The sequence below is a fragment of the Pelodiscus sinensis genome, chromosome 16, assembly GCF_052426305.1.
Source record: "Pelodiscus sinensis isolate ZL-2025 chromosome 16, ASM5242630v1, whole genome shotgun sequence".
Lineage (NCBI taxonomy): Eukaryota > Metazoa > Chordata > Testudines > Trionychidae > Pelodiscus > Pelodiscus sinensis.
In genome coordinates this window covers 34,916,215-34,930,816 of record NC_143067.1, presented here as the reverse complement: position 1 = coordinate 34,930,816, position 14,602 = coordinate 34,916,215, and the positions used below count along the sequence as shown (strand labels likewise).

General features: G+C 42.7%; 1 protein-coding gene across 1 annotated transcript in view; it reads left to right on the top strand.

The window, feature by feature from the left end:
• Positions 1-14,602, top strand: part of SLIT3 (slit guidance ligand 3) — a 791,947-nt gene that overhangs the window by 709,851 nt on the left and 67,494 nt on the right. The window contains exon 28 of the mRNA XM_006115755.5: positions 5,972-6,111. Within this exon, the coding sequence (XP_006115817.1) occupies positions 5,972-6,111 (140 nt within the window). The remainder of the gene's footprint in view (positions 1-5,971; positions 6,112-14,602) is intronic.

The following is a 14,602-nucleotide window of genomic DNA, read 5'->3' as shown; positions in this document are numbered from 1 at the left end:
CATGAAAAATGCTACTAAAGCATTGATGCTATCATTTAGACAAAATTCACCGTACCGTAGTTCCATTTGCATACAGGACAAAAGACTTTGGTTTCCTGCTGCAGGAATGACTGGTTATGCCTTTTCCCATATCAATGATGGCTAAAGTGAATTGTAAGGGTTACAGATGGGGAAAATGCTCTCTAGGTTGCCTAGGACACCTTCTGCCAGCTCAGGATATAAACCATGTTATACATCCTCAGAGGCATTTTCTAGTCTTACTTTTAAATGCGTCCGGCTTTAACAGCTGATCAGAGAAACCTTTCACAGTATTTTACTGATTTTTTTCGTCAATTTTTTGTCAAAAATTGAAAAGCTTTGTGAAATTGAGTCAGTTTTACCAGAATGTTGTTTAGGGAGGGGAAAAGCAAAAAAGGGTCCAATGGTATCCAAACATCATATTTTGACATGTTGAAATGTCTCGGTTTCTCATTGTGAAATGTCATTTCATCTTTTTATTTTGTATCATATTATATATTTATAAAAAGTCTAAATTGAAAAAACAGAACCATTTTTTCCACAATATATAATGTTTCAGATGACCCATAACCATTTTTTTTTCCTTCATGGACAGTTCTGAAGTTTTCTGCTTTTGCTCCACTTTGGAATAAAGTCAAATTTTGAAATCTTGAAATCCTCTGCAAAAAGGAATGTTTGTCCCCCCCACTTCTCTGCTTTCCATCAATTTTGTTTTCTGTATTCAGTCTAAAACATAGTTACTGAGTAGCTCGCCTCTGTGAGTAGACCAGGCCCACCACCCGCGAGTCAGAGTGAGTGGGCCTGAGTGAGTTAATTAAAGGAAACTGGGCTAAGCCCTGTCAGGGAGCAGAAAGAGGAGGAGTGTTTGGGACTAGCTGTGCCTGCCTGAGAAGAGGAACCACTGTGGGAGCTTCCTGGAACAAATGGCCAAGTCAGGGGGGTAGCCCCACGGCAGTGTTTTCAAAGGGGAGCAACTGGCTGAGAGGAGAGCTGACTGAATGAGATCTGTCTGTGAGGAGGGGGCTAGTTGAGAAGGGAAGACATCTAGGGCTGGTAAACTGCAAAAAGCACCATTACCAGAGACCCTTGGAGGGGAGGCCATGAAGCCTTGGGAGAAAGGGTGAGCTGAGGGACTCTATTTTGTCAGTTACAGGCTTATATTGGAACAAATAAACCTACTTAAAGGAGACTGGGCTTGGCAGTGAATGCTTATTTAGCTGGGAAGAAGATCTGCTGTGTTCCACATGCTGGGAATGCGGCACTCAGATGAGTCCCTGATACAAGAGGTGGATCCTTGGTGACCCATGAAGATGGGGAAAACAGAGTGTTGCAGAGCAAGCTTTGTCCGTGAGGAGTTATTCAGAGGGTGGCCACCATGTTACGAGTACCTGGGGCTCCTGTCCTGCTGGAGATGTATTGTAGAAGTATAAAGCATTATCTAAAGGCATCCGTGCTAATAGAGAAGTAGAGGAGGAAGAAGAGGAAGCAAGTTGAGCTCCTGTTGTCCAGAGGGAAATCTCTCTCCAGTGGATGTGCAAATCTTGTTAGAATCCACTGAAGCTACACGCATAAATGTGTATGCATCAAAATGAGAAAATACCTTTTTGGTTGTATTCTGTGAGGAAGTGAATGTCAAAAAAAAAGTTTTAATGAGAGGCCTCCTTAGAGTTTTTCAGTTGTATGGCCTGTGAAAGAAATTACATCTTCTATAGATTTTCTTCCTTGGAGGAATATATTAATACACAAACTCAGCTGCCAAGCTTATCCAGTCTTTACTCTTGTAAAAGAAACCTAAGACAAAGTTTTCCTCCTTATAAAATGCCAAGCGTTTTAACTCTCAAGTTTCTGTAGTCACAAATGAAAATTTAAATAATGATAAATTGGTGACATAAGCCAGCCAAGGGCAGAAAATTCACAGTTAGGGCTGAGGCTCTATTGTCTCACACATGCAATGCCCTGGCTGTGCCTAGGTAGGGTAAGGGGATCTAAAGAGGAGGTGATTTCACTTCTCTTTTTTGTTGCTGTAATAGCTAGCCACAATGGGGTGGGTGAATGGCTTAGGAACTCCGCTGAAGTTCTCAAATCCATTCTCTTGACAGCGCTTTACTTTGAAACATTTTTTTTCCTCTGAATCATTTTCATGGTGGATTTGTTTTCTGTCCAAATAAATAACTAAGCCCTGGTGTACAGTAGGAAGTTATTTCAAAATAACCCACTTAGGTTGAATTTATAAGCAGAGCATCCACACTACCAAGCCCGTTATTTCAAAATAAGGGGACACTTGTTTTGAACTCTGTACTCCTGCTTTCCTCGTGGAATAACACTAATTTTGAAATAGTTATTTCGAAATAGTGGTAGTGTGGATGTGCCACTATTTCGAAATAACTGTTCCCAAGATTAATTTGAACTATTTACTCCTATTTACTTGGGAATCTGTCGAGGTAGCAGGTCCACATTAACAAAGCCTGCCTTGGACTAATTTTGAGGCTTCCTTGTAGTGAGGACCCTGTAGTGGTCCTATCACTTAATCAACAGCAGGCTAGAGCCCAGAGAATTGTCAATAATAATAATAATTAACCAGCTCTTATATTACACTTTTTCATCCGCATATCTCAAAGCTTTTTGAAACAGCAGCTCATGCTATCTCCATGCTACAAATGGATAAACTGAGGCACGTGGGAGCCACTTCAAGCTAGGAAATGCTGTTGTACTCCCAGCACCTCTAGTTCCAGCACTTAGTCTTGCACCCAGATCTCTGAATCAGCACAACAAAGCACAAACTGAAATAAAGAATGACACATAAATAATAAAGCAAAGACTTGCCCTAGAATAGAGTAGCTGGTTGCCAAATTTCATTAATCCTGGTGACATTTCCATTCTTAACATGAACCTAACAAACCCTCCTATTGCAATATTGCACAGTAACAATCTAACATACTGTAATGTCCCTCTTGTAAACTTTGGTGCGCTGGCCAATTACGATAGCAGTGTTTAATTGCATACACCCAAGCTGACCCCGTCAGGATATGGCAAGGGGCAAATGAAATATTAATGTGCTATAAAAATCACCAGCACAATCTCTTTTTGTTGTTTTGTTTTACATTAAAAGAAAGATCTCTCCCCGCAGACTGGGACCTTGAATGCCAAGTTGCAGCCTGGAGCACATTTTTAAGGCTGAGTTATAAACCCCTGAAAAATGGGGTTGTATAATGGAAATGAGTGACATGATAAATGCACAACGTTGTTCGGTTAGATTTCTTTACCCTTCTTCCACTCCCATTGCCACAAAAGGTGCTGTGCTAGCTCTTCTCTGTCTTATCTGCCTCCTGCGATCCCCTGGATCATTGCAGGGTCAGAAAGAGGACATTTTTTAATGGTACTAATGAGGCAGAGCCAGATAAAGACAATATTTCATATTGATTTATTGTGTTTTAAATTGAATTGATTTGAGTCGTTTGTTTTTAGTCATTTGCTCTGAACATTTTCCCCTCTCTTGTCTCTCTCATACCCTTTGAATGGTCAGTAGAGGTCTGAAGGAATGTAGCTGTCTGCTTCTAAGTTATGCTCTTGTGCTAATCCCCTTCTAGAAGCTCTTCCTGTCGTGACCAGGTCCAGAGTGCGCTCTCTCTCACACACACACGCACACACGCTCACTCACTCCCTCTTTCCATCACAGTTTTTATTCCCTGGGTTTTCACTGGAGTCGATGTTCTGGCTGCCTGTGTTTCTCTTCAAGGTCATGCGTGGATGTTCCTGTGCAGCCAATCCTTAGAGCACAGCAGGAAGCAGAAAAGCCAGTGTCATACTGGGTCCAGGCACCCAGCCTAGAAGAGCTGTGGCTCTTCTAACAGCTACCAAATCCTTCCCTGCTTCCTCATTGCAGGGCGTCCACAAGAGCATCATCCCTTGACTACCTGCCTCAGTCCTGCCCACACCTCCATACTCCCTGACCCCCTAAGCAGTACACACTACCGTCACACACACAAGCCTGGCCTGGATTCAGCACTCAGTGGCCAGCGATTGATATAGCAGCACGATGCTTTCCCTAGCTGGCAGTAGGTAGTCACAATTCTTGAAATAATAGTGCCAAATTAATATTTACCTATTCTTTAGAATCAGTCTCAAAACGCTTTACAAACCTGGTCAATGTCAGTATCACCATTTTAGAGGTGGGGAAGTGGAGGTGCAGAGAGGGGGAGTGACTTGCCCAAAGTTCCCCAGCAGGCCAGTGGCAGAGCTGGAAATGGAACCCAGTATTCCTTAGTGCTCTGTTCACTTGGCTTCACTGTCAATGGCAAGCCAGGATTTGCTTTTCAATATGGTTTTGAAATTTTGCTTTATTGACCCATTTGAAACAATCGCCCCTACCAAATGCCCTAGCCTGTAAGGCAGCTATATAAATTGCTATTCCTTAGTACAGATGAAGCCACATTCTCCCTGAAGTCTCTGAACCAGCCATCTCCTAAACTTTGCAATTCATCCATTTTCCTCATATATGTAAACTATGAAAGCCTGCCTGCCTCCATCCTCAGCTGATTCTACACTGGACCCCACAACCTCAGATCCTCTTTGCTCTTTGTAGAGTTTAAGGTGCTCTTCAAACTCAGGCACATCCCTCTGCATTGTTTTAGACTTGGGTCACATTTTCAAGGTTTTCTTCACAACCATAACAACTAGATGTCCTAAAAATTGGAAGTGGAGACTCTGACAGTGGGTGCACTCTACATTTTCAGAAAATACAGTATTTAGTGCAGTAGTTCTATGTCCAAGTCCTTACAAAGCCAGTATTTCTGCCCTTGCTTATTGGACCATTGTAGTGTGTTACCAAGATAGTCAGAGACAAGGTAGGTGAGGTAACATCTTTTATTGGCTCAACTTCTGTTGGTGAAAGAGACGTACACAGAACTCTTCTTTGGGTATTGGGAGTCATAGATCCTTAGGATGTGGACTGTCATACCATTTAATTTTTCTTTCCCACTTTTAGGCCTGCCAACAGTGTCAGTAGTGGGGGCCAGAATTCCAGGCCCTTTAAGTGGCTGCTGGAGCCCTGTGTGTCCTGCTTCTGATGGCTCTAGGTTGCCTTAGGAGGGTGTGGCGTGCTCTGGACTGTGCTGAGGGCTGCCAAGGGGAAGTTAGCTCAAACTCTGCCCCTTCTGCCTGAGGCCCCACCCCTTTTAAGATTCCCCCACCTGCCTCACCTTGCCCAGGGACCAAGCAATGCTGTCAGCCCCACTGCCTGGTTAATACTTCATGGGTACTGAAGGAGCTGGAAAAGTGCTGGTATCTTAACACTGAAAGTGCTCTGTTCTAAAGAGCCATTAACAAACATTAATTGTTGGAAGCGGAGAGAAGGTGGTAATTAGAAAAAACCTTTCTGCATCATTAGCTCAAATCCAGTCCAGGTTGTCAATGGTGAAAGAGTTAAAACCATTTAAGAGCTTTCCTGTTCAAGTGTGATGATGGGTGTTGGTGTCCTCAGTCCGGTTCTTGGTGAACAGGTGCCACAACAACTCTGTTGTAGCAGTCGACTCCCTTGCTTGCTGTCTCAGCAGAGAAGCCAAGAATTTGATTTGCCTTGGTGAGCGACCTTACCCTGTCACCCTATGGTTGTTCACTCCAGTTCCGGGATGAGGCATATCAGCTAGCAGGGCAGTGGAGGTGCTGTGTGAAGGGAGATTCTTCTGCCCATTCTGTATCTTTTCTGTAGATAGGTAAGGAATCTTACTTATCTCCAGACGTGCCACAATGGTATTTTTCACCAAACTCACTGGTCCCCAATTCACTAGTAATGTGAATGCTGCAGCGTTGCAGCCGCAGAGTGAACAGCTCGCCTGTATCAGTTTTCATCTCACTCCAGTACCTCCTTTCTGCTCAAAGCAAAATCTGGAATCCAAACTAACTTGTCCTCTGTTTTTCTATCTCCTGTCCCCCACCACCACTCCCACCCCCACAGCTGTTCTTGCCCTCTAGGATATGAGGGGGAGAGATGTGAAATCAACCCAGATGACTGTGAAGATAACGATTGTGAGAATAACTCCACATGCATGGATGGAATCAACAACTACGTCTGCCTTTGCCCTCCTAATTACACAGGTAAGGAAGGACCACTGCCAAGGGGCATAGGGTGCCCAGAGGGGCAGTTGAAGGAACTTTCATCCACCTGGGGCACCATAAGAAACTGGTGAACTCCCACTTGGTGAGATTATATGCATGGAATTAGCCTAGGTTCTGAGTAGATTTTAAAGTATCCAAACTGCAAGTGTGTTGTCGGTGAATTCCTGTTCACTGAGGCCCCAGTAAACAGAGGCAAGAAAAGGAGATAGTTTTGCAATGATGCTGCACCAGCAGTATGTCTGACCCTTAATCCAGAGAGATCACTGCTACTCCTGAGTGAGTGTAATTCATACAAGAAGGAAACTTTTGAGAAGAGTCATAGGGAAAAATCTATTACCATCTTGGCATATTTTGCACTCATGCACTTGCCTGGGTCAGAAGTACTCATCCCAGTCACTGGAACTACAGTATAAAATACATAAACAAGACATTCTCAAGTTGATGTGTTGATTAGAGAAATTTGTACTTTTCCACAAAAGTTTTTACTAAAGTGTTTCCGCTACTGAGCTTAGCTCAACATACATCTGACTTGTGTTTCTGAGAATAAAAGCAATTCCTGATTCAAATTATACTGTAATAGTAACACTTGCAAAGTGACTTGCATCTCAAGATCTCAAAGCCTGCATGTATTAATAGACCAACCATGACAATACCCTGGTTAAGTCACCTCCATCGTACAGATGGGGAACTAAAGCATAGAGGCTAAGGGATTTTCCCTCAATCACAAAGTGAGTCAATGAGAGAAAATAGTACCCAGAAAATAGTTGTCTTCCTTCCTGAGTCTTCTGTAAGGCTAGAAACACTGTTAACACAAAGACGTAAAAATCTGGCCTTTCTGGTGCCTGATAGCGTGGATACCTTACTCATCACAAGCTGAACTCCTTCACTCATTCTACAGGGGTGAGAAAATATCCATGTTTGTTCCTCTTTTGATGCTCTGAGATAGGTTTGTTATTCTGTGAGCATGGAGCACTGATGATGGGCTTCTCATACACTGGAAGATATTGCACATCACAGACTTAGTCCATATAAAGTTGGAGCGGATTGGTAAGTGAGAGGGAAGTCTTCCAGAATTTCCCAAACTCTTTTTAAATGCTTTTTGTGGCCACTATGAGAGGCCCGTGCACTTGACTGGGAAAAGCCTTTTGACTTGAATGAGAATTTATTTGAGTTTTTATCTACTTCTGCCAAAATACTTAGCAATGCTTAGATGGGCCCAGAGCAAAGACCTTTGTTTCTAGTGTGTTGAGCCAATTATTCTTATGTGCACTGTATATACGTGAGCCTTGTGTTGCTGATACCAAATAGAACTCCTTATGTGACGATAATGGCTTTACATTTACAAAAGGAAGTGTCTTGGAGCAGCTAAGCAAGAGATAGCCAGCAAGGAACTGAACCCAATGCACATATTCTGTCCTTTTTAACAGCCTCATCGTGGCTTATAGCAGAGAAAAGCCCCAGAAAAGGGGCAGGAATGGGATTTTGCTGCAGATAGTGCCTCTCAGTGAGCCATTTCTGGTCATGGGCAAAGAATGTTTATGACCCTTCGGAGTCACATTTGCAAATATTTTAATCATATTCCATCTCACTCTTACCAGAATGTATGACTGAATATTGGCTATTGTAAGCTGTTCATCAGCTACAATGCACTAGTTCATCACCCAGACATGCAGTTAAATGCCTTGGACCAGATTTTAGTTTCAGATGCATGACACACTCTGCTTGATATAGTATATGATATCTGGGGCCTAGAATAGTAACCTTTTGTACAGAAAATAACTATTTGATTGCAATTGAAACAAATTTTATTATAATTATAAACAAGGCTAAAAGTCTGAAGAACAGCAGTATGCATGGTTTTAGAGCCGCATGTGACAGGTCTTGCATATAACAAAAGGCTGAAAAATTTAGACTCATTTCACCTGGAAAAGAGAAGAATTAGAGGAACTTTGTGTTATTTAAAAAAATGAAAGACCTAATGAAATATGAGCTCTATGTTACTCAAATTAACTTCAGGCTCATTTTAGTACAAAAGAGAATGTATGTTCACACCTTGTAATCATTCTGATGAATTTGCTGCATCAAAAATTCTTGTTGGGTAAAATACTGGTATTGTGGGGATTGGGTGTCAAGGAAACTGAACCCAGTACATGATGGATGTGCTTGGTTAAAACCGTTCAGGTCAAAAGGGATAATGATACCATGGCTATATCTTTAAATGATTGAATAGGATAACCTAATAACTACTGGCATGGGGTTGCAAACTAAAATAAGAATAATTAAATATGTTTCAAAGACTCAGCTGACCAGTGTGAGGTCAGAAAGGAGTTTTCTCCCATATTCAAATCCTCCAATATGGCTGCATACATTCCAGGATTTTGCATTAGGCTGGTCTCTATTGGAAGTATGCAAGGTTTTCATTATTTCCTCAGAATCACCCTCTTTTGTTATTCTGTCTCTTTCTAATTTGACTGTTACACCCTTTTTGGGAAAAATATGCCAAGTATGACTCTTGCTTTCATTGGTTAAAAATAATGAAGGCTGTAAATCTCTCTTCACTGAATAATTTTCCCAATGCTTTCCTTTTCTGGCTGATCCTAAATGAAAAAATGCCCAGGATGGTAAATGATTGTAGAGAGAAGGAATTTCCCACACTCAAGGCCCCATTTTGGTTTTATTACAAATATTCTTGACTCTCTCATATCTCCTTCCCATTCAATGATCTGAAAGTGCTTTACAAGCATAAATGAACTGAGTCTCATGGCCCTTGTTTGAAATAGATAAGAATGATCTACAGACAACCATATTGAGGTACAGTAATGTCATGTGACTGGCTGAATGTGGCAGGGAAATTCAATGGCTGAAGCAAAAGGATAAGGCCAGAACTCATGGTGTTAACTGGAAGATTGCTGATGTTTTTCTTTTTATTCATTAAGCTCAATCAGTGTGCCTATATTTAAGCAATTAAAGCCATATTTAGACTTTGTGACACGGTGTCTTTAACTCCTCCTGCCTCAGATTCCCCCTCACTGGATGGGTAGGTTGGCACTACAGTTAAACAAAAAGCTCTACTTCTTCCAGGATAGACACTTCAGAAGAAGTGTAAATATGGACCAGAAACTAGATGAATAGTTTGTTGGAGCCATCTATGGCCAGAGCATTCTCTTGCTGGTCTCAGTAGTCTTCCCTCTTGATTCACAGAAATGCAAGTGAACTCCTAGCCACAGAGTTGGTCCCTTTTCCAAACTTTCTGATCTTCCTTTGTCTGTGTCTTCTTTCCTCACTCGGCTGGTGTCTTAACTTCCTTCCTGAAACTTAGATTTGTCTTGTATAAAACTATCCCCCTCCTTGTATTCCAGAAAATGGTAGCCCTACCCACCCCAGCAGTGCTGCCCCAGATGTCCTTAACAACGCTCACAAAGTTTCCCTCTCCCTGAAGTTCTTTATCATTCGGTCCATCTTCCTCCAAGGCTTTATTTTTGATCCCCTTGCCAACTTGTTCTCATGTGTGGGTGGGGAGGAGGTGGAGGGTTGAGAGAGAAAGACCCAGATCTTGTTCTTACACAAGACACCACCTCATCAGCTTGCATGTCCTGTCTCACTGTTTTAATGGTGGTATCTAGACATTGTCATCCATGTGGGATTGACAGCTCAAATGATCATACATGAATTTATGTGAACCTTTGGCCATAATCGGACCGGTCCCAAACCTGAGCTTATCTTTGACGTTTTTGAAACATTTTGGTTAACTTTGGTTTGTTGGTTTGTTTGTTTTACTTTCTCCTGCCCCTGCATTCTGTGTTCTTAGTCAGAAAAATAAGTAGATGCTAAAAGGAATTTGGGAAACACTAGAAATTTCTTTTAAAGAGCCTGATGTAGCCAGTTGCAGCAAATATATCCAACCTTCTCTGGTCTGGAAATTAGGATCAGATTTGGAGACCAATTCAAAAAATGGCTCATATTCAAGAAAAGGGCCTCTTTCTAAAACAGATGGCATCCCAGGAAAGAGGGGGCGAGCAGGGAGTGGTTCCTGTACGACTATCATCTTGGAAACATAAATATTTTTAAATACTCCATTTCCTTGTGAAAGATTTGTCCCATTCGCTGGTATCACAGAAAAATCAGTAGAAAGCTTGTCTGGTGTCACATGTTAGCAAGACGAGTCTAATCCATTTTATATCAGGGGACCTTGCAGAGTTAGATTTTGTTGTTGTTCTTCCCCTTTTCATCTCAATACTGTTCATTGTTTGTGAGCAATTACTGCGCCTGCCTCCAGCCCAGCTTATTGCAGGGCTGTTGCCTGTCCAAAACCAAGCACTTAAGTAAGCAAAAATACTCTGGAGGAAAGATGCCGTGTAACTATGGAAGTTTGCAAGTTTGCTTCATACAACTAACCATTGTAGTGAGATGGTCCCGAATAATCTGAGCTCTTTAGATTGGTTTGCTGCCTCGGCATGGTTATAGTTTGTGTGTCCCACAGACAAGCCAGAAGTTATTCAGGGTATGGTTTCAAGTGTTTCTTCTGTAAGTACACCAAGGATTTGAACCATTATATGTGTTGTTAAGGCCTAAACACATTCCTAACTATTAGCCTGTTTCAGAACTAGGGGGCCTTAGCCATAACTGGGTTGAAAAAGAGGGTGAGCGATTAGGGTTTGGTGCACTCATCATTTTGTCCAAGAGATTCTTGTGCTCAGTGAAAGTTTTCCAGTTTAGTGACTTGGCAAATGTGAAATGTGCTTGCTTTCTGTATAGAAGACTGAAACAAGAACCCAAGATTTTGCTCGCAGAGTCAAAGAATGTGAATAGTCTGATTCCTTAGCATAAAAGCCCATGAACAATGCATTACTTTGGTGCTCTTCACTCTACCTTGGCTCCCAGCTGGCTTCTGGTGCCAGTTCAAATCCTTAAACTTAACTCTTAATGCCGCCCATGATTGGGGGCCCAAGTGGCAGACTTCCTTGGCATTTATGGCCCACCAAGAGAACTACATATCTGTGGAACAATGAGACTAACACCTCTAGGAGGATAAAGCTTGTGAGATTTGAAAACAGGGTGCTCTTGGTGGATGAGCTCCAACCTGTGAGTATCCTGCCAGAGAATTAGTTGCCATACACAAACCTAACTGCTTAAAGAGTAAGTTTTAATCTACTATATGATTGAGACAGTTTGTGTGTCTGACAATCTCTCTCTGTGTGTCCAAGTTGTTTGTTGAAGAACTCTTTCAAACCAGTAAGATACCACCAAATTTGGTAAACAGCATCCTCTTATCATAACTTAAAGCAAGGTCAGGGTTTGGTTTTGCCAGGAAACTTGCTTCTCATAAACCCATACAGAAAAGACGCAGAATCACCAGGCAGGGGAAAGAGGCTGGCTGGTGGCACATCCCCCTCTGGGTCTGGGATGGCTCCAGCCCCAAACCTCTCACCACCCAGATGCCCTTTCAGGAGGGTGAAGGATGAGGAGGAGGGTCTGAACCTCCATCACCCTTAATGGCTGTTCTCCTTTGTCAGGGAGCAAGGAGAAAATGCAGTTTGTTGCATTCTTTACTCCACCCTGGGCCCCTCCTCACCACCAACCCTCCCTCTCATCCCCCCCTCCCCACCCTGAGCCTGTCCTCAATCCCCACCCGACTCCTGCACCCCTCACACTACCGGTCCCCTGCCATGAAAGACCCAGGCAATGCTTGGTAAGTCTTCTAATACACACACACACACACTCTGACCCATCAACATCTGTGATCCAGCATGATTTTAGTGAGCCAGATGTCCACTTATTATGGATGTGGTCAAGTTTCTCACGGTCCCATAAAGTTTGTTTGCAGCCACTAGTCCTGGCTTTCTGTTATTTAGCTCTAATTTACCCCTAAATGTCTTCTAAGAGCCCAGTAGTGGAAGTGTTGGTAATGCTGCTAAATAATATTGACCTCCTGTGGTTCAACAAATTCTCCGATTCAGCACCAGTCAGGTTCAACCTGTGTTGGGTGGGTGGGTGGGTGTGTGTGTGTGTGTGTGTGTGTGTGTGTGTGTGTGTGTGTGTGTGTTTTTGCTCTTACCAATGTGGTCAGAGTTAGAGCCCTTTTTTGGCTCACTAAGCAGCGTTAAGAGGATTGGTACATACTACTAAACAATCCAATTCATTCGCCAGCTGTAAAAGTTAGACCAATAGCTAATGACCAGTCTGTTTCCATCCATTGCTCCATCCTAAAACCCACATTACATAAACAGTAATGTTAATGCCCTAAAATCAGGCAACTCTCCCCATGAACACTTTCTTTTTTCCTATTTCATCTTGTGATGTTCTTAACATTTGTACCCTTCGCCCTTAGGTTCTGCAAAAGTTGTTTTCACATGAGGCTGAGAATATTTCCCTAGCTGTGTTATTAATTATTTTGATTAATATTATGACTGAGAGCAAAGGACTGCCTAAGTGACAATGCAGGCAATAACACTGAGGAGCACATGGTACTTGGCAGAAAGTTCCAGCAGAGTGTTAAGATCCTTTCAAAGCTGGGATTTTCTTTTTAAAGATGTTGACACACCCCACATCCCCTTTTTTCCCCATTGGGAAGGAACAATATAATTCAGATCATGACTTTAAAAATCTAACATGCTGTGAAATAAATAGCACATTTGCCAATGTGGCCATTTAAATAACAAACAAAATAATTAAATCAAACCAACTGCGTGCAAAAGGTTTTTGTATTGCTCTGTTGCAGTTCTTATGGTTTGGTTTTGGGCTTGTAGAAGATCACAAAGCTGTATAAACACGCCAGCCTGGCAGCTATTTCTAAGTGGTGAGGCTTGTGAGAAGGGATTACTTTAGTATGACCAGTGTCCCCTCGTGGGGATTTCGCTGAACCAAATAAAAAAGGCGGAATGCTGTAGGAGTGTGGTAATTACTTTGTTGTGGCTTTGGAAGGGTCAGTGTAGTGAACGGTGCCAGATTGACATAGTCAAGCATAGGATAAAGCACAGTGATCCAGGGCATGGTTCATAACAAGGCAGGTTTAACCCATGTGGCTCCACCATGGGGTCTCCACACAAGCCGGAAGGTTCTGGTTCCAGACTAGGACATCAGTTTATTCCCCTTGCTCATTCAGCACTTGGTCTCTGGTAGGCTATGAGCTGCACACGCTACCACTCTGTTCCAGTGTGCAATTCCGAATCTTAAACATCATACATTTAATGCATGTAATGTAATGCCTGGGCACCTGCTTAGGTAAACATCTTCTCTTAGACTCATAGACATTAGGGTCAGAAGGGACCATTATGATCATCTAGTATGACCCCCTGCACAATGCAGGCCACAGAATCTCACCCCCCCACACACACACACACTGCTAGAATAATCCTCTCACCTATATCTCAGATATTGAAGTCCTCAAACGATGGTTTAAAGACCCCAAGATGCAGAGAATCCTCCCACAAGTGACCCATGCCACATGCTACAGAAGAAGGCGAAAAACCTCCAGGGCCTCTGCCAATCTACCCTGGAGGAAAATTCCTTCCCGACCCCAAATATGGAGATCAGCTGAACCCTGAGCATATGGGCAAGACTCACCAACCAAGACTCTTCATATCTTGCCACAGCTTGTTCGCCCAGCTTGATGACTGAGCTAGTGCCCCGCTACTTTAGAAAGGAAAAGGCTGATGGCTCAGTGGTTTTCAGTGAGACTTTCAACTTGCTTCTCCTTCCTGGTCTGACATAACCCTATTCGGCTGACCAGCAGGGTATGCAAAGCCATGAATTCTCATGGGCTTTGGTAGAAAAGGAAGGTGTGGGATGTACAATGTGGGTTTTCTATTGGTTGGCTGAGTAATGAACATGCTGGTTTTACGTATGTATGTTAGGTGTTTAAACCTGTATGTACCTAGGGAGGAATTACATAGGGGAAGTGGGGTGGAAGACGTTGGTGAGGGATAGGGAAGGCATTATCAATGGTGAGTACATTTCTTAGGCCATGTCTACACTGGTGATGGAGTCTAAGGTATTGTGTCGCTGCATGTCATGGTGAAATCTGAAAGCTGGCTGCATCTGCGGTGTGTAACTGTGGAGGCAGTTGTGCAGATGTGGGAGGCAGTACTTTGGTGTAGTGACCCTGTAGGGTACATACCCTAAGGTTCTGGCATGTGTTGACTCTACTCCCTTAAACTAGGCTTCACCATATGCACTGCTATGCATCCCTGTTCTCTGGGGTGGGGGAGCATATACAAGCTGCTGTTAGTGTAGCCGTAGCTTTAATGTAGTGGAATGCCCTCTATATAAAATATTTTTGATAACATTTTCAAAAGCTGCATAGAGCACAGCATATCGGGTGTGCAAATAGATAACAAAATGACACAACACGCTGAAGTATCATTTTGAACCCAATACCACTATTCAAAGAAAAACATGAGACAGATCATTCGTTGCTATAATAACTAGGAGCCCAAAGCCATGCACAGAAGTAAAATGGGCCAGATTTTCC